Source organism: Chanodichthys erythropterus, chromosome 19, assembly GCF_024489055.1.
Source record: "Chanodichthys erythropterus isolate Z2021 chromosome 19, ASM2448905v1, whole genome shotgun sequence".
Classification (NCBI taxonomy): domain Eukaryota; kingdom Metazoa; phylum Chordata; class Actinopteri; order Cypriniformes; family Xenocyprididae; genus Chanodichthys; species Chanodichthys erythropterus.
Window position 1 is genome coordinate 1,641,188 of NC_090239.1, and position 27,312 is coordinate 1,668,499.

The 27,312-nt window shown below is 36.8% G+C and overlaps 1 protein-coding gene across 5 annotated transcripts in view; it reads left to right on the plus strand.

The window, feature by feature from the left end:
• The window catches only part of LOC137007437 (testican-2-like), a 67,164-nt gene that overhangs the window by 27,538 nt on the left and 12,314 nt on the right, over positions 1 to 27,312 (plus strand). For all 5 annotated transcript variants that reach the window (XM_067368883.1, XM_067368887.1, XM_067368886.1 and 2 more), the window contains 2 exons: positions 18,602 to 18,647; positions 23,503 to 23,617. In XM_067368883.1, coding sequence (XP_067224984.1) covers positions 18,602 to 18,647; positions 23,503 to 23,617 — 161 coding nt within the window. The remainder of the gene's footprint in view (positions 1 to 18,601; positions 18,648 to 23,502; positions 23,618 to 27,312) is intronic.

Genomic DNA, 27,312 nt, shown 5'->3' on the forward strand with positions numbered 1-27,312 from the left:
AGATATAAGTCAGAATTGCGAGTTATAAAGTCAGAATTGCGAGTTATAAAGTCAGAATTGTGAGTTATAAAGTCAGAATTGCAAGTTATAAAGTCAGAATTGCGAGATATAAAGTCAGAATTGCGAGTTATAAGCCGGAATTGCGAGTTATAAGTCAGAATTGCGAGTTAAGTCAGAATTGCGAGTTATAAAGTCATAATTGCGAGTTAAGTCAGAATTATGAGTTATAAAGTCAGAATTGCAAGATTTAAAGTCAGAATTGCGAGTTATAAAGTCAGAATTGCGAGTTATAAAGTCAGAATTGTGAGTTATAAAGTCAGAATTGCAAGTTATAAAGTCAGAATTGCGAGATATAAAGTCAGAATTGCGAGTTATAAGTCGGAATTGCGAGTTATAAGTCAGAATTGCGAGTTAAGTCAGAATTGCGAGTTATAAAGTCAGAATTGTGAGTTATAAAGTCAGAATTGGGAGATATAAAGTCAGAATTGCGAGATATAAAGTCAGAATTGGGAGATATAAAGTCAGAATTGCGAGATAGAAAGTCAGAATTGCGAGTTATAAAGTCAGAATTGCGAGTTATAAAGTCAGAATTGCGAGTTATAAGTCAGAATTGCGAGTTATAAAGTCAGAATTGTGAGTTATAAAGTCGGAATTGCGAGTTAAGTCAGAATTGCGAGTTAAGTCAGAATTGCGAGTTATAAAGTCATAATTGCGAGTTAAGTCAGAATTATGAGTTACAAAGTCAGAATTGGGAGATATAAAGTCAGAATTGCGAGATATAAAGTCAGAATTGGGAGATATAAAGTCAGAATTGCGAGATATAAAGTCAGAATTGCGAGTTATAAAGTCAGAATTGCGAGTTATAAAGTCAGAATTGCGAGTTATAAGTCAGAATTGCGAGTTATAAAGTCAGAATTGCGAGTTATAAGTCAGAATTGCGAGTTATAAAGTCAGAATTGTGAGTTATAAAGTCAGAATTGTGAGTTATAAAGTCAGAATTGTGAGTTATAAAGTCAGAATTGCGAGTTATAAAGTCAGAATTGCATGTTAAACTCAGAATTGCGAGTTATAAAGTCAGAATTGTGAGTTATAAAGTCAGAATTGTGAGTTATAAAGTCAGAATTGTGAGTTATAAAGTCAGAATTGCAAGTTATAAGTCGGAATTGCGAGTTATAAGTCAGAATTGCAAGTTATAAAGTCAGAATTGCGAGATATAAAGTCAGAATTGCAAGTTATAAGTCGGAATTGCGAGTTAAGTCAGAATTGCGAGTTATAAAGTCATAATTGCGAGTTAAGTCAGAATTATGAGTTATAAAGTCAGAATTGGGAGATATAAAGTCAGAATTGCGAGATATAAAGTCAGAATTGGGAGATATAAAGTCAGAATTGCAAGATATAAAGTCAGAATTGCGAGTTATAAGTCGGAATTGCGAGTTAAGTCAGAATTGCAAGATATAAAGTCATAATTGCGAGTTAAGTCAGAATTATGAGTTATAAAGTCAGAATTGCGAGATATAAAGTCAGAATTGGGAGATATAAAGTCAGAATTGCAAGATATAAAGTCAGAATTGCGAGTTATAAAGTCAGAATTGTGTGATATAAAGTCAGAATTGCGAGTTAAGTCAGAATTGCGAGTTATAAAGTCAGAACTGTGAGATATAAAGCAATTCTGAATTTTTTTCTCACGATTGCGAATTTTTTTTTATGCAATTCTGAGAAAAAAAGTCAGAATTGTAAGAAAAATAGTCAGAATTACCTTTTTTATTTTTATTTGCTATTCACATAAGCCCAATAGTGTGTGTGTTGAAGTCTGTGCTTTTGGTTTTCGCATGCGTTAATGAGAAACTAGTTAGTTAAAGCCTGATTGTCTTTTTGTGTCTGCTGAATCATTCATGACGACATGACTTCATTTTGGGAGTTTTTGGATTTAAGTGTAAACAGGATGAGATCACTTTCCTCTTTGTACCTCGATTATGTTGTGTTCTTCTGTTTACAGGTAAACACTTTATTGCAATATATATGGTAAACGGTTCAGGAAGTGAGCGTCACTGCAAATTATACAAATGTATTGAGTTTCTGCATGTAAAACTTCTTGTCCTTCTAAAAGCTTTACTGCTTACTGGGGCTTATTTTACATGCAGGACACATTGTACATAAAAGAACAGAAATCTTGTTGCTGTCAGAGACAGTGGATGGTCTTATTTTTTAGTTGTTATAGCAACCATAGGAATGTTGCAGGAGTGTTTTAATGGAAACATTTTACAATAATGAGCAATACGTTTGTTACAGAATCGTTGTTAATGTTGGCTCAAGTTCTATAAGTAAAATTGCTAAATACAAATTTTGCTTTTAATAATGCATTTTATGGAACACCACCTAAATAAAGTATACCATGGTAATAAATGTTTACCATACTTAAAAACTATGGTATTTCCATGGTATTGAGGGGAAGTACTGTACTATTTTAGGTAGTGTAACTAAGAAAGAATCAACAAAAAGAGTGTGCTTATACATGTGAGGTAATTTACGAGCAGTCATGCTCTTTTTATTCTGTTATTTAGTGTCAGACTGAGTGAATTTTATTTATTTAGAGCTAGACTCGAGTTCTCGTTAGGCCAGTTTGTTCAGTCCGTTAATGTGGATGTGAACCCATAAACTTGCTTCACTGCCACCATGATGGTGCTTAATTCTTAATGATGCATCTGCTCTCAGCACCTGGCCTTTAAATTTTCATCATCAGAAACCTTTCACCCCGTCTGCAGCTCTCGGTATCGCTGTATAAAACTAGCACACATACTGAAGGGGACACTGAGGAGTCTTGTTTGTCCTTCTGCATATGCTTGCAGTCAGACAGAAGGGGATTGTGGGTAATTGCTCTTGCCCAGGGCGATGTGACCAATGCGTCTGCCCTCCACTGCCCACACTAGTTTTGCTGCACTGATGCAGGTTAGAGGGTGTTTTAAAAGTGATGCATCCTGTTTGCAAAAGTGGGTATAGATGATACACATTGAAGTGCCCCCTTTTTTAAAAAAGGCTCCTAGTTTTGTTTTGGAGTCTCCTACAATAGTTCTACATGCATCCAAGGTCAAAAACACTCATTTTCTCATATGTTGCAGCATCAGCTCTTTTCTGAAACCGTTCGATCAAAGATTTGGTCTCTAAACCCCGCCTTTCTGAGAGCTGCTCTGCTCTGATTGGTCAGATGGCTCAGTCTGTTGTGATTGGTCGGAAACTAAACACTCATTAGCATATCTGAATCGTCGGTTTTACCGAATCAATCTCCTCAAAGTGGATTTGCTTTGGCAGCAGAAAATAGCGTCTTCTCGACATGAACAACACGAACCAAACTCTTCCAGTCTCACATACAACTACAGTGATGCTGTTCAGCCAATGAAATGCATAGGCTGGCATTATGCAAATTAGTTACAAACCTACATAGTTTCAAGCAGAAAGTGAGACTGGAATTACTGACGATTATTTCAGTGATTATAAAATGAGCGCTTTTTAATTGCTTTCAGTGTAATTTAGCCACAATTTGAAGAAAAGTTTTTGTTTTTCATGAGACTTTGTGACTTTTCCCCATATATTAGGGAGTGCAAATGGCTAATGAGCCAATAATTGCTGCTCTGCCACCATCTACTGGTTATACTGTTATAATTTCATGTCTTTTTAAATAAAAGTTTGTTTGCCACGAAGTGTTCCTTGATCTTTAAACTTTTAGTTTTACAAATCATCATCATCACATTCAAAATAACATTAAAATTGGATCATATTTAGAGACTTGAAGTGCTGAGAAAATTTTTCAGCTAGTTAAATAATGCAAGACATAAATTGATTTTAGTTGGAAATTGGTTGAATTATGAAAAGTGTTTCTTGATGACAATTGGTGGTAAAGTAAGATGAACTTGTGACTTCAACAGAAAAGAAAAATTCTTTTGATAAAAGATTATGAAGGCGATTATTTTTTATTTATTTATTTTTTTTTAAATAACTTGCACTGATGGAATTATTCACAATAACTCCAGGAACATGAGTTTAGAAAATAAATAGGACAAATTTTAATTTCATGGTGACTTTCTTTCAGTTTTGCTTCTTTCTCAATACCAAGCCAGCTATATTTTTCAGTCCAGATTTATGTACATATGCAGTTTCCGTTGATTTTTACACATGCAATGAAAATATAAAAATGTACTTGTCATTAAGCGCCAGGATTGATGTTGTTAAGGTCTATGCCTGTTGAGTTTTATCATGTTTCTGCATAGAGAAGGGATATTGTTGAAATGCATCATTTAGTAAGCAATGGATAGTAAACAAACACACAATGATTCACATCAGTTTGATTCAATGCATATGCAAGAAACAGCTTTGCTTTTGAGCGGCCAGATTTATATGTGTTTGTGTGAGAGAGCTTGTTAATATTTCTTGAGACAGACGGTAATGGTTTTGCCGATATCAGGCTCAGCTGTTACAGAAGCAGAAACATATGGAAATATAATGCAAAAGCAATCTGGAAATATATGCATAAGCAAACATGAATGTTTGGTCAGTGTGTTCCTGTTGAACATGCTTAACATGCATGCTTTTTTTACTGTCAAGTATTTCAAGGGTCATCTTTCCATTAAACAGTTTTGTTGTTTTTCAGGTACATGATTTCTTTTTGTTTCACTTCATTTTGATGATTTTTTCTGAAAAACAATATCTAAAGCCATCTTCTTCTACAGTAAATTAATTTTGATTTAAGAATGTGTAGATATTTGTACTTGGAAACGTTCTATATAGAACTCTAGGGTTCTTAACTTAATTTTAAATAACACTTTATTCCAAAAAGGTTCTGTATAAAGAAAAATACAATACTTTCATGTTCAACAGGTTACTTAAATATTTTCTAGTGATAAAGTATGTTTATGAGCTGTTTAATTCATAAAATTGAATGAAAATAAAAAATGAGTTGAAACTAAAACTAAGCTCAGAAAATGACCACATGATGGGAAGGTTCCAAGATGGTTATTTCACAATCAAAAGTGACCGAAGCCTTGAAATGTAACTTTTTTGTTTTTCAGGAAAACCAACGTAATATATTTTTGTTCAATAATATTTTTTGATTATTATTTAAAATGTTTAGGGTATTTTATGAAACTCTGCAATATTTATACAATTTTTATTAGCTGTTTTTCCCCATCGAAAATAATACACTTTTTTTTTTTTAAATATATTTTTAAATTAGGCCCATTTTTCAATTAAAGCAGTATTCCATGTTAAAATAGAGACAATGCATTTAAAATCCAATTTTTTTTAAAGGAATATTAGTGCCATCTGGTGGGAGTAAAAAAAAAACCCATCTGTAATACCATGGTGTAACCACTAGATGTCTGTATAGTTCTATATAAATTGGCTTTTAAATTCTCTAAGGGTTTTTAGACATAAATACTTATTTTTATTAAGTTGTGGATTTGGATTTAGACTACTTTTTGTCAAGGTTTAGATTTTTTTTTTTTTTTTTTTTTGAAATGTTGATTTGAAGTGTCAGTTTTTGCATTTATTTTACTGCAGTCAAACCTGAACACAGAGGAGAAAATTTTGTTACACATAACATCAAAATTCAATAAAAATATAACTACAATGAACAAGTATGTTTTATCACAGCCTAATAAATATGGGTCTGATCTGATTTCAACCTTTTATTTGTGTCTTTTGGCTCAATTTTACCATATTGTCACAGCCAACCAAGTTCATTTGTGTTTATAATAGTGTTTGTGAATCATGTCCATTATGTTTTTGTGTGTTCACATAGCTTATGCGGCAAAAGTCACCAAGTGTCATCCCATTCTAATGAAGCAAAAAAAATTTAAATGTCAAAACGTAAAAATTTTTGGCTCATTTTTGACCAAAGAGGACCAATGGGTTGAGGTTCCATATAAAACCTTTCCTTCTAAGAGTGGCAAAACAATTTTTTTGCAGTGCAGTATAATGGAGTTTTTGATTCGTTGAAAGCCAGTCACAGCTGATGTTATGTCAACATGTGCTGGAGTCTTTTTACTGGACCGAGCTGCTGTTCTTTTGACAGTGAAAGTCTTTGTTGTTGATTTTTGTGAGCAGTGTGTAAGCGTTCAGATCGTAGCCTTCTGAAAGACTTCATTTGAAACCCTCTCGGGTGTCAGATCGGGTTTCTGATAGCAGGGAATAATTTAAGGCGGAGATATGATCTCCGACTGAAGTCGTGAGACACAGATGGATCTCCAGGTATTGCATCTTTTGAAGAATCGTAAATCATGTGTGACGTGAGCGCGCATCTCTTCGGAATATCAAACCTAATAACAGAGCGCTTCCTCTGTTCTCCTGAAAGTCTTTTATATCCTTGTCTTCTCTGACACAGTGGGCGCAGGAAGTCTTTCTGTTTTATGTGTTCGAGTTAAAGACGCGTTACCCTCCGGATGAGACCGCTTCAGTGGATAATGATGTTTTAAAGAAAGTCTTTGTTCTCACTTTAATGACGGACCTCCTGCAGCCAGATTCAGTTTGATGGTTGTTCTGCAGTTCTTCAGGGCAAAGTGTTGGATGAGCAGAGTCAGTGTTTCCTGCAGAATTACATAGAAATAAAAATAGAATTTGGAACAGTATGTTTCATGTGATAAACTTTAACAATAAACTTCCCAAACAGAATCTCTGTCAAGAAAGGTCATATTTTACCCCAAAATAACAACAAATATATGTATTTTGCATGAAGAAAATGTGATTAATGGGCTTGAATGTTGTGGAAATCATGTAAACTCTAAAAATGATCACACTCTAAAAAACACTGGGTTGTTACGCCTGAACCAGGAGCTGGGTAACGCAAAAACTACCCAAACGCTGAATGTTACGCCTGACCCAGGAGCTGGGTAACGCAAAAACTACCCAAACGCTGAATGTTACGCCTGACCCAGGAGCTGGGTAACGCAAAAACTACCCAAACGCAGGATGTTACGCCTGACCCAGGAGCTGGGTAACGCAAAAACTACCCAAACGCTGGATGTTACGCCTGACCCAGGAGCTGGGTAACGCAAAAACTACCCAAACGCTGAATGTTACGCCTGACCCAGGAGCTGGGTAACGCAAAAACTACCCAAACGCTGGATGTTACGCCTGACCCAGGAGCTGGGTAACGCAAAAACTACCCAAACGCTGGGTTGTTACGTCTGACCCAGGAGCTGGGTAACGCACAAACCACCCAAACACTGGATGTTACGCCTGACCCAGGAGCTGGGTAACGCAAAAACTACCCAAACGCTGGGTTGTTATGCCTGACCCAGGAGCTGGGTAATGCACAAACCACCCAAACACTGGATGTTACGTCTGACCCAGGAGCTGGGTAACGCAAAAACTACCCAAACGCTGGGTTGTTATGCCTGACCCAGGAGCTGGGTAACGCACAAACCACCCAAACGCTGGGTTGTTACGTCTGACCCAGGAGCTGGGTAACGCAAAAACTACCCAAACGCTGGGTTGTTATGCCTGACCCAGGAGCTGGGTAACGCACAAACCACCCAAACGCTGGGTTGTTATGCCTGACCCAGGAGCTGGGTAACGCACAAACCACCCAAACACTGGATGTTACGTCTGACCCAGGAGCTGGGTAACGCAAAAACTACCCAAACGCTGGGTTGTTATGCCTGACCCAGGAGCTGGGTAACGCACAAACCACCCAAACGCTGGGTTGTTACGTCTGACCCAGGAGCTGGGTAACGCAAAAACTACCCAAACGCTGGGTTGTTATGCCTGACCCAGGAGCTGGGTAACGCACAAACCACCCAAACGCTGGGTTGTTACGTCTGACCCAGGAGCTGGGTAACGCACAAACCACCCAAACGCTGGGTTGTTACGTCTGACCCAGGAGCTGGGTAATGCAAAAACTACCCAAACGCTGGGTTGTTACGTCTGACCCAGGAGCTGGGTAATGCAAAAACTACCCAAACGCTGGGTTGTTATGCCTGACCCAGGAGCTGGGTAACGCACAAACCACCCAAACCACCCAAACCACCCAAACGCTGGGTTGTTACGTCTGACCCAGGAGCTGGGTAATGCAAAAACTACCCAAACGCTGGGTTGTTACGCCTGACCCAAGATCGTGGTCCATTTGTCCATTTTCAACCCATCTTGGGTTTTTTTTTCACCCAGCATTTTTTAGAGTGTAGCTTTTATTTTTATAATTTTAGTGTTCATTTGAATTTTAGTTTAACTTTTAGTAATTTCATTATGTGCTTTTGTCATTTTATTAGTTAATATAAATAAAATGTAGGTTTAATTTATTTTTTATTTTTATTTGCAATTCCAGTTATTAACTTTAAAATTTAAGTGGGATTAACATTATAAGTGGGATTATCGGGGTGAAATATGTCCGTTTTCTTCTGTCATAGTTGCTCTTTTGAATTGATTCATTTCACAGACTTTGTACAAATGTTAATGATGATCTGGAGTGTTCTGGACAGGTGACTGTGTTTACTCTCTTGTTCCTGTGGGGTTGGAAGTGAAACTCGACTGGCAGCTGGCAGCCTCGGTCTGTGATATCCATTTATTCTGGCCACACGATAAGAGCCGCGGGCCGGAGGTTGTTTGGATTCTGCCCAGGAGGAGACCGACACACGCTTGACTGAAGCAAATGTCCAGTTTCATGGTGCTCATATGGCTGGACTGATATGAAACCACGTTCTGTGAAGAGCCTTAATGCATTTCTGACAGGATGCAGTGGCGAGTCTTTTATTTCTCAGGCATGTCTGTCAGTAAATGGCAGAACTGCAAGAGCGAGACCGCATAGAGAACAAAAATAGTGAGTGAAAGAAAGCAAAAAACTCAGCAATTTTGACAGAGCTCAGGGTTGTGTTTCAGAGAGATTCTGAAATGTAGTGAGACACATATAGACAGCATTTTAAGACATTTTAGGACATTAAGGCTGCTCCTAAAGATACTTTTGTTGCAGTGCATTACAGTGCACGAGTATGCATGTGATGCGGCTTTAGGGTTTGACCAAACGTCGGCATTTGAGACTTCTTTTGGCCAAATTAGAATGTATGTTTGTGCATTGTATTCATTGCAACAGGCAAGAAAGTTCTTACATTCTTAAAAACAAAGGTTCTTTTATTGGCATTGATGGTTCCATGAAGAACCTTTATCTTCCATTCCACAAAACGTTGTTTATCATGGGAAAAGGTTCTTTAAATTATTAAAATTGTGTGTCCCTTTAAATGCAAATGAGCTGTAGAAAGCAACACGAGTTGTTCTGTTTTGGAGCAGAGCTAATCAGCCACAAAAATATGCTTTCTCTGAGAATGAAACCACAATAAAATAAAACAAAACGCATTACTGCAGAGAGAAGCGTTTGGGGAGAAACAGTCCTTCCCACTTCACAGATCACAGACTGACAGGCAGAGAGGCACTTTTGAGGCTTGAGGAGTGACATGTAGCGTCTCCACTGCCAAAGCAATTTGTGGAGTGCTGCGATTTGTGGACAGGGTTTCATTACAGAAGCTGCTGGGTCATCGGCCCGTCAGTCAGCTCTGATTTTGTCAATCAGCGGGACGCAGTCTTTAGATCATCATCGAGGAAATCTTGATGTACAAACAGACCATTTGTAATTTTTTAGTTCCATGCACAGTTTCACAATATTTAGAGCTAAATGTAAGATTTATGTTTTGAATTGCATATACAATTTGTTGTACATAAACAAACTAATAAACTTAATGTGATGCATAATTGTCAGTCATACATACAGGGCATAAAATTGCAAGATTAGTTCACTTCAGAATTAAAATTTCCTGATAATTTACTAATCTCCATGTCATCTAAGATGTTCATGTCGTTCTTTCTTCAGTCAAAAAGAAATGAGGAAAACATTCCAGGATTTTTCTCCATATAGTGGACTTCACTGGGGTTCAACGGGTTGAAGGTCCTAATGTCAGTTTCAGTGCAGCTGTAGGCGGAAGTATCGCGGTAGATCTCATTTTCTCCTCCAGCTTTAAAATCGTCTGACATCGTTGTTTTACCTTTTTTTGTAAAAGGCGTTTCACTTAGTCTTTGCACGTTCGCTTTGTAAACACTGGATCGGTACTTCCACCTATGTCACCAATGTGATTACGTCATGCATGGAGCATCACAGAGCAGTGCAAGATGAGCATTTGTGGTTAAAAATTATATAATTGTAACTTTTTTTTAGAAAATGAGTGATGGTTTCTCTAGATAAGACTCTTATTCCTCGTCTGGGATCATGTAGAGCTCTTTGAAGCTGCACTGAAACTGACATTTGGACCCGTTGAACCCCAGTGAAGTCCACTATATGGAGAAAAATCGTCTCAGGTTATGACTATAACCATAGTTCCCTGAGAGAGGGAACGAGACACTGCGTCCCGAAGGGGGCGCTATGGGAACGCCCTCAGCGTGAATGCGTCTGATGCACGTGTGTCAACTAGTCCAATGGCGAGAGTGAACGTCACCGGCGGGTGACGTCACGACCAGGAAAGTATAAATACACATCCGGAAAGACTGGCTTCAGCTTAAACTGCCGAAGCAAATCGATCACAGGGATGCAGGGAGTATGGCAACGCGACGCAGTGTCTCGTTCCCTCTCTCAGGGAACTATGGTTATAGTCATAACCTGAGACGTTCCCTTTCGAGGGAACTCGCACTGCGTCCCGAAGGGGGCGCTATGGGAACGATATCCCAAAACGCCATAATTCCAAAATGCCTGTCTGTGTGAAACTGTGGCACACTAAGACAAGAGCACTGAAGAGCCTGGAGCTGCATCCAGGTCGAGATACATCATCTCACAACGTGAGTGGCGAGGATCAGCCCGCCACATCACAGACTTCCTTGAGGAAAACCCCCAACATCAAGGCCTTGGAGGCCGCCATACTCCTAGTAGAGCGAGCTCTGGCAGACAGTGAATACTGCTGGCCGGAGACCTCATACGCAAGTGATATAGTCTCAACTATCCACTTGCTAACCAATTGTATGGACGCAGGGAGACCCCTAAGGGCGCGGACCAAACAAACAGTTGATCTGAGATCCTCCACAGGGCAGCTCTGTGGATATCAGGTGTCCAGTGCTCACACTGGACACACAAGAATCCACTTTTCCTGGTCTGGATCTAAGAACAGAGGACAGAAAGCTTGCAGCACTATAGGCCATGTCATATTGGTCAGAACCAAAGGTATATAACCCGGTAGGGTAAAGGAACACTTTGACCACCCCTGGTGCACACTCAAGGCACGTAGGGGATACAGATATGGCCTGAAGGTCTCCTACTCTTTTAGGGAAGAAATGGCAAGGAGGAAAACAGTATAAACAGAATCAAGCGGCTCAAATGGAGCTGCAGATAAGCCTTCCAACATAAAGGCCAACTCCCAAGCAGGAACCCTAGTGCATGTTGCAGGCCTCAGCCTCAGAGTGCCACGAAGGAAACGATACCTCAAAGGGTTATTCCCCACAATTGTACCAACGAGGTACAATCCAATACGAGGATAGTTTCCTTGTGGTTGGAGTTCTGAGTAAAGTATGGTCACCACAACCTCGGTTGAGAGACCAGATACTATGAGTTGGGCCCCCTCAGGGGCCAAACCCACAGGTTGAATACTTCTGGGCGGGGTGAAAAATCAGGCCCGTCGCATGAGATAGGTCTCTCCTGATCGGAATCTCCGAGGGAGAGCCGTCAAGGAGAGACACAAGGTCCAAGAACCATATCCGACTTGGCCAGTAAGGCGCTACTAGCAGTAGACTTATCCCTTACCGGCGAATTTTGTCCAGAACTCCTGGGAGCAGAACAATTGGGGGGAAAAAACGTACAGACGTAGCCTCGGCCATGTCTGTACCATGGCATCCAGTCCAAGAGGAACTGGATGTGTAAGGGATAACCACAGTGGACAGTGTGTCGTATCCTGAGACGCGAAAGATCCACCTTCACGTAGCTATAAATCTCCCAAATGAGCTTCACCACTTTGGGGTGAAGTCTCCATACCCCTGGCCTCAGCCCCTGTCTCGACAGGATGTCTGCTCCTATACTGTAGGTCCCTGAAATAAGATTGCTCTCGAGGAGAGCATCTTCCCCAGGGACCACAGGAGGATCTGGTGCGCCAGATAGTGGGCGCAAACGCAAACCCCCCTGTTGAATTATATAAGAGACCATCGATGAATTGTCTGTTTTCCCAGACAGCTCGATGACCTCTCAGGTCTGGAAGGAAGAACTCCAACGCATTGAAGCCCGCCATCATCTTCAGGCAATTAGTGCCACGAAAGATGATGACTCCTCAACAGCCCTTGAGCTGAGCGGCCTTCCATTACCACTCCCCAGCCTGTGAGAGAAACATCTACCATGAGAGTGACTCAATGATATTAAGCTCCTAACACAGGTCCCTGGGACAGGAACCAACTTTTCCTCCATATAACCAAGGCGCGGAGACACCGCTGCGTGATCTTGATCATAGGAAGTGGATTCCCCCTCAGGGAAAACCCTTGGTCCTGAACCACCACTGTAAGGGTCTCATGAACAGCAGGCCAAAAGGTATCACCGTTGGTCATCAGTTTTACAGTGAGTGACTGGCCTAGTTATATCTCCTGTGTGACTGAAAAGATTGCAGCAATACAAGTGGGCGACAGAACGGCCCCAGCGTCACTGAATCCATACCATGCCCAGGAAGGTGGTTCTCTGTAATGGAGAAAGCACACTCTTCTTGGCGTTCAGCCACAACCCCAATTTTTTATGAGCAAGAACAACATCTCAATGTTGAACTGACCATCTGTTCCGACTGCGCTAATATTAGCCAGTCATCTTATCAGTTCATAATGCGTGTGCCCTGCAGCCTGAGCAAGGCCAGAGCTGCATCTACGCATTCCATGAACGTGTGGGGTGATGGATCTAGACCAAATGGAAGAACCTAATATAGGTATACTTTGCCCCTGAAAGCAAACCCGAGGAACTTCCTATGCTGTAGAAGGATGGAGACATGGAAGTATGCACCCTTTAGAACTATCATGACAAACCAGTCCTCAGATCTGGTTTAGAGTCAACATTTTGAACCTAAGTCTCCTGACTGACTGATTCAAATGATTAAGATCTAATATAGGATGCAACTCTCCATCCTTCTTTGGAACAAAACAGTAGCGGCCCTAAAAACCCTAACTCTCTGCTGGGAGGAGGAACCCATTTTGTAGCTCCTTTCGCAAAAGAGTTTACTTTTTGCTCCATTACCAGAGCCCGCCCATTGAGATACATCTTTGGCAGAAGCCTCAACTCTGCCAGAAAAACCACAAAAGGGAACCAGCCTCTCAAGACTGGTCTCTGGTATACCTAGAGCAGCCACTTTGGTGACCTGAAATACACTGGCAGGAAATAACCCATATGACTGCTTTTCGACCCTCCTCAGAGGGTGCGAACCTGATGCAGCGTCGAGTGAGCGCTGAATCAAAGCTTGCTGGAAACCGCTGCACCCCAGAGCACTAAGAGTGATGGGGTTGGCAGATCGGTCCCCTGAGGGCAACGAAGTGGCACGGGCACCGTATACTGAGGTGTACACGCTCCACCCCGCAGGGGGCTGCCCCAAGAAGCCTAACACCACAGGCGTCAGGATCTACATGAAAGGCTGAACTAATACATGAATCTAACTACTTAAAGTCAGATAAATATGTATTATTTTAATTTCTCAAAATTAAATTACAGCCAACTGTCCATTTAATTCCTCAAAATTAAATGCAACAAATGATCTATCAGACACGTTAATATGGTCTGAAAGAAATGCTAAATATAGTATGTATGTATATATAGGCATATAGGCCATACAGGCCATACACACATCAAATCACATTTAATCTCTCAAAATTAAATGCAGTCACATATCAACCAGACAGGTAACAACGGTCTGGATGAAAGTCTAAATAAAGAGTTATTAGTGCAGACATATAGCTTTTTTTTTTAAAACCAGGCAATATCCCATTTAATTCCTCAAATTAAATGGATCAATGAACCACCAGACAAGTGTACACGGTCTGAATGATTGGTTTAATATTTATAACTGCTGTCTGCACACCCTAATCTACGCGTTGCCTCGGCAAACACGCTAGATCAGAGCCACTAGAATCTTTATTGCAGTTTGCAGACACGAAATCTACGCGTCGCCTCGGCAGACGCGAGATCCGTGCCACTAGATTCTTTATTGCAGTTTGCAGACTCGAAATCTAAGCGTCGCCTCGGCAGACGCGAGATCAGAGCCATTAGATTCTTTAATGCAGTTTGCAGACTCGAAATCTGAGCGTCGCCTCGGCAGACGCGAGATCAGAGCTACTAGAATCTTAATTGCAGTTTGCAGACTCGAAATCTAAGCGTCGCCTCGGCAGACGCGAGATCAGAGCCATTAGATTCTTTAATGCAGTTTGCAGACTCGAAATCTAAGCGTCGCCTCGGCAGACGCGAGATCAGAGCCACTAGAATCTTAATTGCAGTTTGCAGACACGAAATCTGCGCGTCGCCTCGGCAGCCGCGAGATCCGTGCCACTAGATTCTTTATTGCAGTTTGCAGACTCGAAATCTACGCGTCGCCTCGGCAGACGCGAGATGAGAGCCACTAGAATCTTTATTGCAGTTTGCAGACCCGAAATCAATGCGTTGCCTCGGCAAACGCTTGATCCAAGGCCATAGATTCTTTATTGCTTAAGACTTTATTCCCTCGAGAAAAAAGCCAAGAGGTGCAGAGCTAAAAATCTCGATAGTGCATCACATCGGGAAAAATGAATGAACACTGTCAGATCCCCTTTTTTTACAAGAACTGACGTGCATGCTCTGCTCTAAAACAAACAACACATGAATCGCGTGTATCCCCACTCGTACAGTGGCGAGGGCAGGGAAGCACACATGACTCAAGTTGCTATTTGCTCGCCAATAAGCTTCTGTCTAGAATATATATAATGCTTGAGGACAAACAACAATAAATAGACAGAGACAGTTTAACACAGAGCGCTTTGCTGAGGCACAAAAGCTGAAGCCAGTCTTTCCGGATGTGTATTTATACTTTCCTGGTCGTGACGTCACCCGCCGGTGACGTTCACTCTCGCCATTGGACTAGTTGACACACGTGCATCAGACGCATTCACGCTGAGGGCGTTCCCATAGCGCCCCCTTCGGGACGCAGTGCGAGTTCCCTCGAAAGGGAACCTGGAATGTTTTCCTCATTTCTTTTGGACTGAAGAAAAAAAGACTTAACCCTTATGTGCTGTTGGGGATGTTTTCATCCACTACGGGGTATTTTTGAGTCTTAATTTGGCCATAACTTTCTCCATGTTTCAGCAAATGGAATGATTTTTGGTGACTAATCTTATTTTGATACATATTTTGGGAAAATGCTTTGAAATTTTTCAAAAACTCAACAGTACACTGTGGGCAAATTTACTACCCTTTCGTTATGAAAACATCCACTAAATTGAACTGCTGTAAAAATGTATCAGATAAATATTTATTTTTATTTTTTTTGCATAAATGTGTTAATCAACCTCAGTCCTGATCAAAACTACTAAATGTTTAAAAAAAAAATCGAGGATTTTTACTCTTTTATTGCCAAGATTATGAAATGATGTCACTGATTTGGGTAAAAAAACACACAAAATTACTTATTTTCAATATAAAAAGTGATTGTGGACTGGATTTTTTAGTAGTTTTGATCAGGACTAAGGTTGATTAACAGATTTATGCAAAAAAATTTGAAAAAAATATTTATCTGATACATTTTTACAGCAGTTTAATTTAGTGGATGTTTTCATCCACAAACATAACGAAAGGGTAGTAAATTTGAACAATGCACAAGGGTTAAACATCTGGGATGACATGGGGGTGAGTAAATTATCAGGAAATTTGAATTCTGAATGGAACTAATCCCTTAATCCTGGGTGTTGGTGAGTATATGAAACGGTGTCAATCGCCAGTTACATTTTTATGAAATGCATTGTTGTGAGAACGGTGAACAAACGTGATTTGATGGGGCAGTGATGCATTGCCACAAAAGTTCAAGCCTTGCCAATTGAAGTATTCAAGCTCAAGAAGACGTGAACGGGAACTCAATTCATTACTCTGTGAGCAAAAATCTGAAGCGCGCACACAGAAAGCTGCATCTCAGACAGCGTGCGAATCCTGAATTAAGCTCTCTTTGCGCTTGAAAATGCCTGTATTGGCGAGTATCCTCGTAAACATAGTCAGTTATGGCTTAAGTGTATTGGTTTTAGTTTGTTTATGTTCAAACTGTATAATCCTAATAGAAATTTTGCATGCAATTAAAATCTGAATTTTAGGTCTGTAAAAATGAATTTTTATGTATTTTTGTCAATGACAAATGAAGCTTTTTATCCACATAATGATGCAGATATTGATGTAGTCATGCTAACTTTGACCCAAACTTTGATTAATCAGCAGATATTTGGACATTATGAGATTGATCTCCAGACATGACTACTGGCAGCAGCCGCTGAAAAACCCATATTGATCGAGCACTATTGTCAATCTGCTCTTTTCTGCTTTGCTTTACATTTTGCTCATTCTCGAGGGCTTTGTCTGCATCTAATTGAACAGTGCAGCTCCTAAATGCTACAAAATCACAAATTGATTGTGTTGGCAGAAGCTGCACATGCGGATGTGTGAATGTCAGATTAGTATGCATGTGCAGCACCAGCGCAGCGTGAAGCATGCAAATTTTATTGGAACTAAATTTCAGCAGAGCTTCCCAGTAGGATTCGCTCCAGGAGCTCGACAACATTATAATGAGAAATCTGAGCTGAAGTCGAGCTGCCATCGCTCTCTTTGTGTCTGATGACACTTTCACTGTTCTGTCTTCAGCGTTTGATTCAGTCTTCTGCGAGGGCAAACTCACGTCTTACAGTTTTTCCAGCTTTCATGCATGAGAAAAAACCCTGAGCATTTGAAGCTGTACTGAGTCAACGTGAAATCACAATTACTTTCATGCATGTTCCTGGTCTCTTTGTGACATTTTAGTCTTTGCACATTATTCTAAAACTGCTTAATCTTATTATCTTATAGTACATACTTTTGATGAAGTACAAAATCATTTCTGATGCTTTTTGTGAGAAAAAACAAAACAGATTTTCAGTCACTATTTGCTAAAGATCCTCTCTGCTGCAGCTCTGACTACTCTTATGATACTTTTAAAATGATTTTGGACACTTTTGTAGCTTGAAACGGTTGCTGACTGGAAAAAAAACATCTGCATGTCTTAAATTAAAATCTTTAAAACAGAATCTTTTTTATTAAACTATTCCTATTTCCTTTTTATTTTATTTTATTTTAAATTGACTGGAATAAACTTCAAAAAATTCACCTTTTATATTTTTTCAGTGTAAAAAATCCTTTTTTATTAAATGATTCCTTTATTATTTTATTTTATTTAAAATAAAATAAAATAAAATTGACTTAAACATCTGCATGAAGAGTCTTTAAAAATTCACCTTTTGTATTTTTTTCAGTGTAAAAAAACCCTTTTTTATTAAACGATTCCTTAAAACATATTTTATTTTATTTTAAATAAAATAAATAAAATTGACTGAAATAATAAAGAGTCTTTAAAAATTCACCTTTTGTATTTTTTCAGTAAAAAAAACTTTTTTATTTTTTATATATACATTTTTTTTATATATTTTAGCTGACATTTAGCTGCAGTTCCATAATAAGCACATTCACCTTTTGTATTTTTTGAGGTTTAGAAGGATATAATAATGAGTAAATAATGACAGTATGTTAATTTTTGATTAAATAATTCCATAGAACCTTTTTTTATTTTATTATTTATTTTATTTGATTTTATTATTCGGTAATTCCCGGAGACTTACTGCGTCCTGCGGGAAATCCCTCGGCTCATATTCTCCCAGATCATATATTAATAGATGACAATTAAAGCAAATATGAAGCGCAGAGCTGTCCTCTTTCTTGTGTTTCTAAATTTACATCTCATTTTCTCTCTCTTTTCTCCATACCTGCCTCCCGTCGCTGAAGGAAGTGGAGGTTGGTATCTGTGTGTTTTGTGTTTGTGTGATTTCAGTGTGTCAGAGTTCAGACCAATCTGGTTTACTGACACTGCCATTCAACATTCTCAGAACTGTGGCTAACGTTCTGGCAAGGTTCTCTCAACGTTCTTCCAGGAACGTTTATTCAAAGTTATCTGGTCTTTAATAATCTTCTCAAAAAGTTAGCTCATTTATACATCATCCATGAAACTTTTTTCTGAAATGTTCGTTGATCATTTTTAAATGTTGCTGCTTGTTTCAGAATGTTCCGAGAACATTCAAAAGTAACATTCAAAAGTAACATTCCCTGTAACGTTATGTAGAATTATAAAATGGAATGTTTCCTTACCATTCTAAGAAAAAAAATGTTTAAATTGTTGTACACTGTAAATTTGCACAATTGTAAATTTGTGTAGAAACTGAATTTTATTGTTAAATATTGTGTATAATAAATGTTCATCAATTTTATTAAAAACAAAAGAACATTTCAACAATCACCTGGAAAAATACCTGATTTCTAATGCGTTTTGTTTTACGTCACATATGTGATATATTATGGTTTCTCTCTTGTGTTTGTCATCAGGACGACTACATCCGTACGCTGGAAAGTCCACAGGGTTCTGATGAAAGTGAGTAAAGTAATGTACTCTCCACTGCTCGGTATTGTGAAGTCACATTTCACACCAAAATCAAATAAAAAATAAAAAATTATATTTTGCTCAGAGAAAACAAAACCTAAATGAATTTTATTTTACAGAATTTTGTACTGCCGTTAAGCTGATTCAAATAAAAAAAAGTGCTGTCAAATTGATTAATTATGATTAATCGCATCTAACATAAAAATTTCTAAGTGTGTGTGTGTGTATACACACACACACACACACACATTTTTAAAAACTTTTATGTCAGATGTGATTAATAACGATTAACTGATTTGACGGCACTTAAAAAACTTTGTCTTACAATATTTTAGAGTAAACAAAAAATTCAAATCGATTAATCGCAATTAATCGCATTAAACATTTGTAAATATACACACTTTTACAAACTTTTATGTTCTATGGGATTAATTGCGAATAATCAATTTGATAGCACTAAAAAAACAGTATTTTATAGTAAACAAAAAATGTAAATCAGTTAATCGCATCTAACATAAAAGTTTGTAAATATCTGTTTGTGTATATATATATATATATATATTTATATATAAATATACTGTGTATATATATATATACACACACACTCACTTTTATGTTTGATGCGATTAATCACGATTAATCATTATGACAGCAATTAAAAAACTCTATTACAGTTTTTTATAATAAACAAAAATTCAAATTGATTAATCGCATCGAACATAAAAGTTTGTAAAAATGTGTGTATACACACATATATATATATATATATGCACACACAGTTACAAACTTTTATGTTAGATGCGATTTATTGCGATTAATCTTTTATGTTAGATGCGATTAATTGCGATTAATCTTTTATGTTAGATGCGATTAATCGATTTGATAGCACAAAAAAAACAGTATTTTATATTAAACAAAAAATTTAAATCAGTTAATCGCATCTAACATAAAAGTTTGTAAATATCTGTTTGTATATATATATATATATATATATATATATATATATATATATATACACACACACTCACTTTTATGTTTGATGCGATTAATCACGATTAATCATTATGGCAGCGCTTAAAAAACTTTATTACAGTTTTTTACAATAAACAAAAATTCAAATCGATTAATCGCATCTAACATAAAAAATTAATCGCAATTAATCGCGCCGAACATAAAAGTTTGTAAATATGTGTGTATACACACATATATATATATATATATACACACACATGCACACACACTTACAAACTTTTTTGTTTGATGCAGTGTTTTAATTTTATTTTAATTTTGTAGTATTTTTATTTCTGTATTTTATAGCAAACAAAAAAATTCACATTCACATTACTCTAATAAGAACATTGTCATTATTAAAATATTACAATGTAAACAATTCATAATGGTACTAAAATATGCTTAACAATGTTTCGCAGTGTAGATGCAGACATCTGATGCTTTTGTAATGAATGCAATGCTTCTGTAACACTTTCAGATCAGACTCGACCCTCCGGTGAGAGTGTAAAACACGTAAAGTTCTGATTTCTTGTCTAGTTCTTCTGGCGGTTGCATTTTTCATATTTATCCCAAGACATGTTTGATTCAGCCGCTCTGTTAAAATCCCTCATGCTACTTACAGCGAATATTTCATTCCTTGAGTTCTTAAAAGATCCATTATTGGAGAATATCTCTGCTGCTGGCCATTAACTCTAAACTAGTGATGTCATATTGACTTAACGACCTGCAGACAATTATACATTACTGTCTGAAATCCCGTCTAATGTGGCAGTAATTACAGGGCCAGCGGGACTGAACACACATCAGATAGTGGATAAGAAAAGGCTTTTGTTTGAGAGCGCAGATTAAAAAGGTTGAAACAGGGATCTTGATTCATTTCAGCCACGGCTTTGCATAATTTAATTCAATAGCTCCCTTTGGTCAAATGAACCGATTTGAGGGTTTTTACTGTGAATCCACCGTAATAGTGTTTTAACATTATAAATGTGTGTGCAGCCACATTTTGGCGTGGATAAAACTCTCAAGACATTCCCCATACATTGGGACATGAAGGTCTAACGATCTGTAGCTGTCATTATAGGCCTTTGGGAGTCAGAATGAGATAAATACGCCAAAAAAACGAGTGGATTTGGATGGATGGGCAGCTTAGAGCTCCTGCGTTAAATCAAACACCTTCTTTTTTTTCTCTGAGGCTCTCGGCTGCTTTTCAGAAGGAGCTACATAAATTTATGAAGCTTGTAAGTGAGCTACAAATCATAGTGCGGAAATTGCGCCGTGCTCATGTTTCTATGGAAACACCTCCAGCGCAGCTCCGAGCGGAGAGCGAAAGATGGTTCGGCCTGTCTGCGGTCACAGAGCCCTGAAAAATCACTGGCATTACTCACCTCATGGGGTTTGACCATAATAACCCTCGAGAGAGAGAGAGAGAGAGGGAGAGATTGACTGACAGTGGAATAGAGACAGAGCTGTGATTTCAGCTGAGCGATCGTGAGATGCTGCTGAAATGAGATGATGATGATGAGTGTGAATATGTGATAATGTACTGTAAGAAGGTCATCAGATGAGCACATCATGATACTTTAGTGTATATGTCAGGGTTTCACTAAAATTGTGATTTTCTTTATTACTTATTATTTAATTATTTGTTTAATTTAATTTGTTTTCAGCATCATTACTCCAGTCTTCAGTGTCACATGATCCTTCAGAAATCATTCTGATATGATGATTTGCTGCTCAAGAAACATTTCTGATTATTATTAGTGGTTATATTTTTTTTTGATTATTCTCTCTTTTTTATGATTTATTTATTTTAAATGTATTTTTATTTTTAAGATCACCATTTATTTGAAATATAAAATGTCACTTTTGATTCATTTCCTTGCTGAAAAGAAAACTTCTTTAAAAAAATCTTAATGATCTTCTTGAAAAAATCTTACTGATCCCTACGAAAGAGGATTAGGACCAAGTAATAAAAAATAAAACCATCTCGAGATTAAAGTCATTATAATGCAAGATTAAACTCGTTAAAAGTCGAAATGCAATGTCGAGAATAAAATTATTACATTTTGAGAATAAAGTCACTGTTTTGAGAAAAAATGGTTAAATTTCGAGACAAAAGTTGAAATAAAATGTTGAGAATAAACTCATTAAATTTTGAGAATAAAGTTGTCGTGTTTCAAGAAAAAAATGGTTAAATTTCAGGAAAAACATCTAAATTAAATGGTGAGAATAAACTCATTAAATTTTGAGAATAAAGTTGTCGTGTTTCAAGAAAAAAATGGTTAAATTTCGGGAAAAATAATCGAAATTAAATGGTGAGAATAAACTCATTAAATTTTGAGAATAAAGTTGTCATGTTTCAAGAAAAAAATTGTTAAATTTCAAGAAAAAAAATGAAATTAAATGGTGAGAATAAACTCATTAAAGTAAAGTTGAAATAAATTGTTGAGAATAAAGTCATTCAATTTTGAGAATAAAGTTGTCGTGTTTCAAGAAAAAAAATGTTAAATTTCGAGAAAAAAATCGAAATTAAATGGTGAGAATAAACTCATTAAATTTTAAGAATAAAGTTGTTGTATTTTAAAGAAAAAACTTGTTAAATTTGGAGAAAAAAAGTTTAAATAAATTGTCGAGAATAAACTCATTTAATTTCAAGACTAAAGTCATTGTGTTTTGAGAAAAAAGTTCAAATAAAATGTCGAGAATAAAATCATTAGATATCGAGAATAAAATTCAGGAAATTCATTGGTAAAAAGACATGGAAACACTCTATGGTATTCATTTATCCATTGAAGAATATGAAATAACTCTTGTACTATTTCCAAGATGATACCATGATGCTTTATGTTACACTTGCAAGTGTCAGAACAGGAAGAAAAACATCCTGTCAGATTCACAGTTTGTTTTTCACTGAATAATCTGAATAATCATCACAGTCGTTATGTTCCATATTTTCCCGCTCCTGCGGTGTCTTTCCTAATATTTGTAGGAAAACATGTTTTCTCTGTCGTGTGTTTTCTCTCGGGAATGGATGTTCCCGTCTCTCTGTTTCTGATTTATGTTCGTGTGTGTTGTTCTGTCTCTGGCCTGTAGTTGTTTGTTTGTGGTCTTGTTTATCAGTTTTCCGACACACACAGAAAACAGATGGTATATTCTCCGGTGAAATGCCGCTTCCATCCTGATCTTTTTCTTTTTCCTGGGCTGAGGTTTTTTTTTGCTTTCCTCTAGTCTTGTTTTGAATTATTCATAATCAGTGCAGAGATAGAAAGATATTCATCTCATTTGCCATAAATGAGATTGTAAAATCTGCTTGTTTTGCTTTATGTAGAGTATCGTATTCCTGTAACTTTTCTAAGGACACAGTAGTGGACAGAGTGTTTCCCCATTTTATTTCTTTGGTAAATTTGTTTAAAGTCACCATGAAATAAAAAAATGACAATTCTAGGGCCCTGTATGATTTTAAAAAGCGCCCCCTCTTGCAGTGACATGTCTTCTCTTCTCTGATGATGAGGGCGCCCTACATTTGTTCTTGTTTGCGAAGCATTTCACTGAGATATACGGCACAATAGAGACGAAAAGACTAGCGCAACTTTAGTTTCATGCCTTAGATGGGAATTATTTAAATGAGGAATACTGTGACATGTTTGTTCCCGGAAGAAAACTCAAGACTACAATGCAGGCGTTTCAGGGAGTTCAGAAACAGTGACACTGATACAGAGAATAACTCCTGCTGGAGGGACTCGAACATGGAAGAGAGCAGAATAGGTCCTCAATGAACTCTTTTTGAGTGCATGTTCACTTCCAGCCTTCAGGATCTCACTGTCCGCTTTTGCAGGTCTGGATACCACGAAGGATCCGTGTCAGAAGGTCAAATGCAGCCGCCATAAGGTGTGTGTGGCTCAGGGCTACCAGAGAGCCATGTGTGTCAACCGCAAGAAACTGGAGCACAGGTGAGTCTCGCTCACATCAGCTCGGTCATATTTAGTGTTGTCGAAAGTGTTGACTTTGATACCAAGTCGGTATGAAATGAAATGCATAGGCTGGCATTATGCAAATTAGTTACAAACCTACATAGTTTCAAGCAGAAAGTGAGACTGGAATTACTGATGATTATTTCAGTGATTATAAAATGAGCCCTTTTTACTTGGTTTCAGTGTAATTTAGCCACAATTTGAAGAAAAGTTTTTGTTTTTCATGAGACTTTGTGACTTTTCCCCACAATGCTCCTGTGTGCATCTGTGTAAGCGCTCGGTGAAGAGCGTCATTGATGTTTATTTACAACATGTTTTTGAAGCGTTGATCATTGTAGCCAATCACAGACATATCTGATGAGCATGTGAACACAATGGCCAATCAGAGGTGTTTAAGAATCCACTAAACAGCGCTCAAAGCATCACATTTTTAAAATTTCAGTACCGACTTGGTATCGAAGTCTGTACTTTTGACAACACTAGTCATGAGTTTAGTTTTCAATAACCATTTCCACCTTCTTTCTGACCTTTAAAACTGTATTAACCGCTGTTTGAAATGTACAGTTTATTGAACATTTTGACAAAATATGAAAAAGGTTTGCATATGTGGAGTATCATAATGGCTCATATAGTCTGATATAATGAGAATATGGAGGAAAAAACAGCTCAATTATATTCAGAGGCGCAAACTGAGCAAAAATATGCAATTGGTGCAAATGTTGATATTTATATGGACAAAAAGTAAGATGAAATTCTGATGCTTGTATTGTAAATCAATGAGATTTTTATAACAGTAGCTGATACTGACATAAAATGCATATAAATATCAATATCTGCCAATAATATCTTAGTAAGATGTAGATGTGCCGATATTCGGTAATGCGATATATCGCGGTAATGAATATGCACGATATTGTTATCGTGGGCACTTCAAAATACCGTAAATAATAATTTATTACCAATTATTAAAATTTTTATAATGCATTTAAGAATACTTTCCCTATCAACCGTATAAAATGCACAACACCGCTGTATTCTGCGTCAAAAGGACACGCGCTCAGATGGAACAGCAGAAATGCAGCGGTTACCCCGGAAACCCCGCAAAAAAAGCAGCTGTGCTAGTGAAGTTTTTAAAATGCCTCAAACAGCCATTCATTTTTTTGTAATCTCAATGTTGTTCATCACAACACCAAATACTTAAAGACTTAATAGACTATTTATTTTCAAACTTAAACATTTTTATATTTTAATCTGGACTACAACATGCCCCAATGATTAGAAATGTTCTGATTATTTGTTATTGTTCAGTAAATCTTTGAGACATACGGCTTCATTAGTTTACATGTTAATTCATTATTACCAAACTGACAATGAAAAATACTTATAAAGCATTAATTATTCTTAGTTAATGTTAATTTCTTAGTTACTGTTTAATAACATTACTAAAATTAAAATAACTTATTTAATGGACCTGAGATAAAACTAACAACAATCAGTTGTGTTTCTAAACTAACATTAACAAAAAAATAACACTTTCTGTATCAAATGTAGCTATTGCTCAATCTGAGTTAATGCATTAAATAATGTGACCTTATTGTAAAGTGTTTCCTCTTTATCACCTAATTCTTTTGCACTTTAATCTGTTTGAAAATTTTACTTATATATTTTTGGTGTATTGTATTATTGTATTTAAACATTCAGAGTTATTTTTGTTATTACAAAAAGTTTCTTAAACCTGTTATACTATGACAACACTTTTTTGCAACTTATTTCAATATCGTGATAATACCGTATACCGTGATAAAAGCTTCAGCAATTAATCGCAACATGAAACTTTGATACCGTCACATGCCTAATAAGATATTTAAATGATGAAAGATCTGTAGTTTTAAAATATATAATGCAATGCAATACAATGATGATTGAGAGATGAACAAATAAACCTTCCTCAAAAGATGATGATCATATTTGATACTCATGATTTTGATAATCAAGTAAACTGAAACTGCTTCAGTTCAGTAACTGTTCATCTTGAAATATTACTAACAATATAAAAGTTATTCTTACGTTTACTTGATATAAATCAGTGCAGATTTCACAGCGTAAAGACACGTGAAGCACAAGCTGAAGAAGGACGTTTATACAATTATATTAAGACTTTTACTTGCTAAAAAAGTTTTGATCATGTTGAGTCTCTAAAAACCGCATATCAGATATGATACAGTAGGCTTTATAGGGTTAAATCAGTTTTGTTCTTTTGACTGCAGACTTTCCTTCTTTTATAAGATGAGTGATCAAACTGTCTGTCTGCACCAGAGGTCATGTGACTCTCACACACACACACACACACACGAGACAAACGACTGTCTCTGCAGATGTGGACACGGCGGGTTATAATGTTCTGACTCATTAGTTTTTGCCGATTACACTAAAGCTTTGCAGACCAGATAAATGATGAAAAGTCACACAAATCAGTGGGTTCATAAACTCTGCTGTTCTCTGGTTAATATCACACTGAAGCAAATGAACAGAGACCATTACCACCAACACTACAGTATATTCATTTGTACTTCCATTTAAATAGACGTTTATTCATAAATGCTGCATTATCTGTAGAGATAAAGCTTCTGAACATGTGATTGGATCATTAAATCATCTATGGAATATCTTATAATCTCAAATAAACTGAGAACTAAGATTAAACTAAGATATATAGAACAGCAACTTCTCAAATCTGTGAAATCTGCACTGATTTATATAAATTAAACGTAAGAATAACTTTGATATTGTTAGTAATATTTCAGGATGAAGCAGCTTCGGTTTACTTGATTATCCAGACATCATTTTATAGAAAAATCATGAGCATCAAATATGATCATCATCTTTTGAGGAAGTTTATTTGTTCATCTCTCAATCATCATTGTATTGCATTGCATCATATATTTTAAAACTACTTACTAAGACAAATTATTTGCAGATATTGATATTTACATGCATTTTATGCAAGTATCTGCTACACAGAATTTTATCTTAATATAATCATGTCAATATCATCATCTGCACTAAATTGCATATTTAAAACTGAGCTGTTTTTCCTCCATATTCTCAATAAATCATACTATAATATGAGTCATAAATGCCTGATGCATCAACAAAAACACATGCAAACTGAAAAATCACATTTTTCTGAGTGTTATTTCAGATGTCAGGCTTTAAAAAGCGGTTCATCCTACTTTTATACTTCATTAACAAGCTTTATTTGTTGTGCAATATCATATATCACACTGTATCCCAGAATGCAATGCTTCCTTTTGTCAGTATATACTGAGCAACATTACATTTGTATTAAAGAAAAGAGCATTGTTGGACAAAATCATATTGTTATTGATTTATATTAAATATATATGGAACAGCAACTTCTCAAATCTGTGAAATCTGCACTGATTTATATAAATTAAACGTAAGAATAACTTTGATATTGTTAGTAATATTTCAGGATGAATCAGCTTCGGTTTACTTGATTATCCAGACATCATTATATGGAAAAATCATGAGTATCAAATATGATCATCATCTTTTGAGGAAGTTTATTTGTTCATCTCTCAATTAACATTGTATTGCATTGCATTATATATTTTAAAATTACTTATTAAGACAAATTATTGGCAGATATT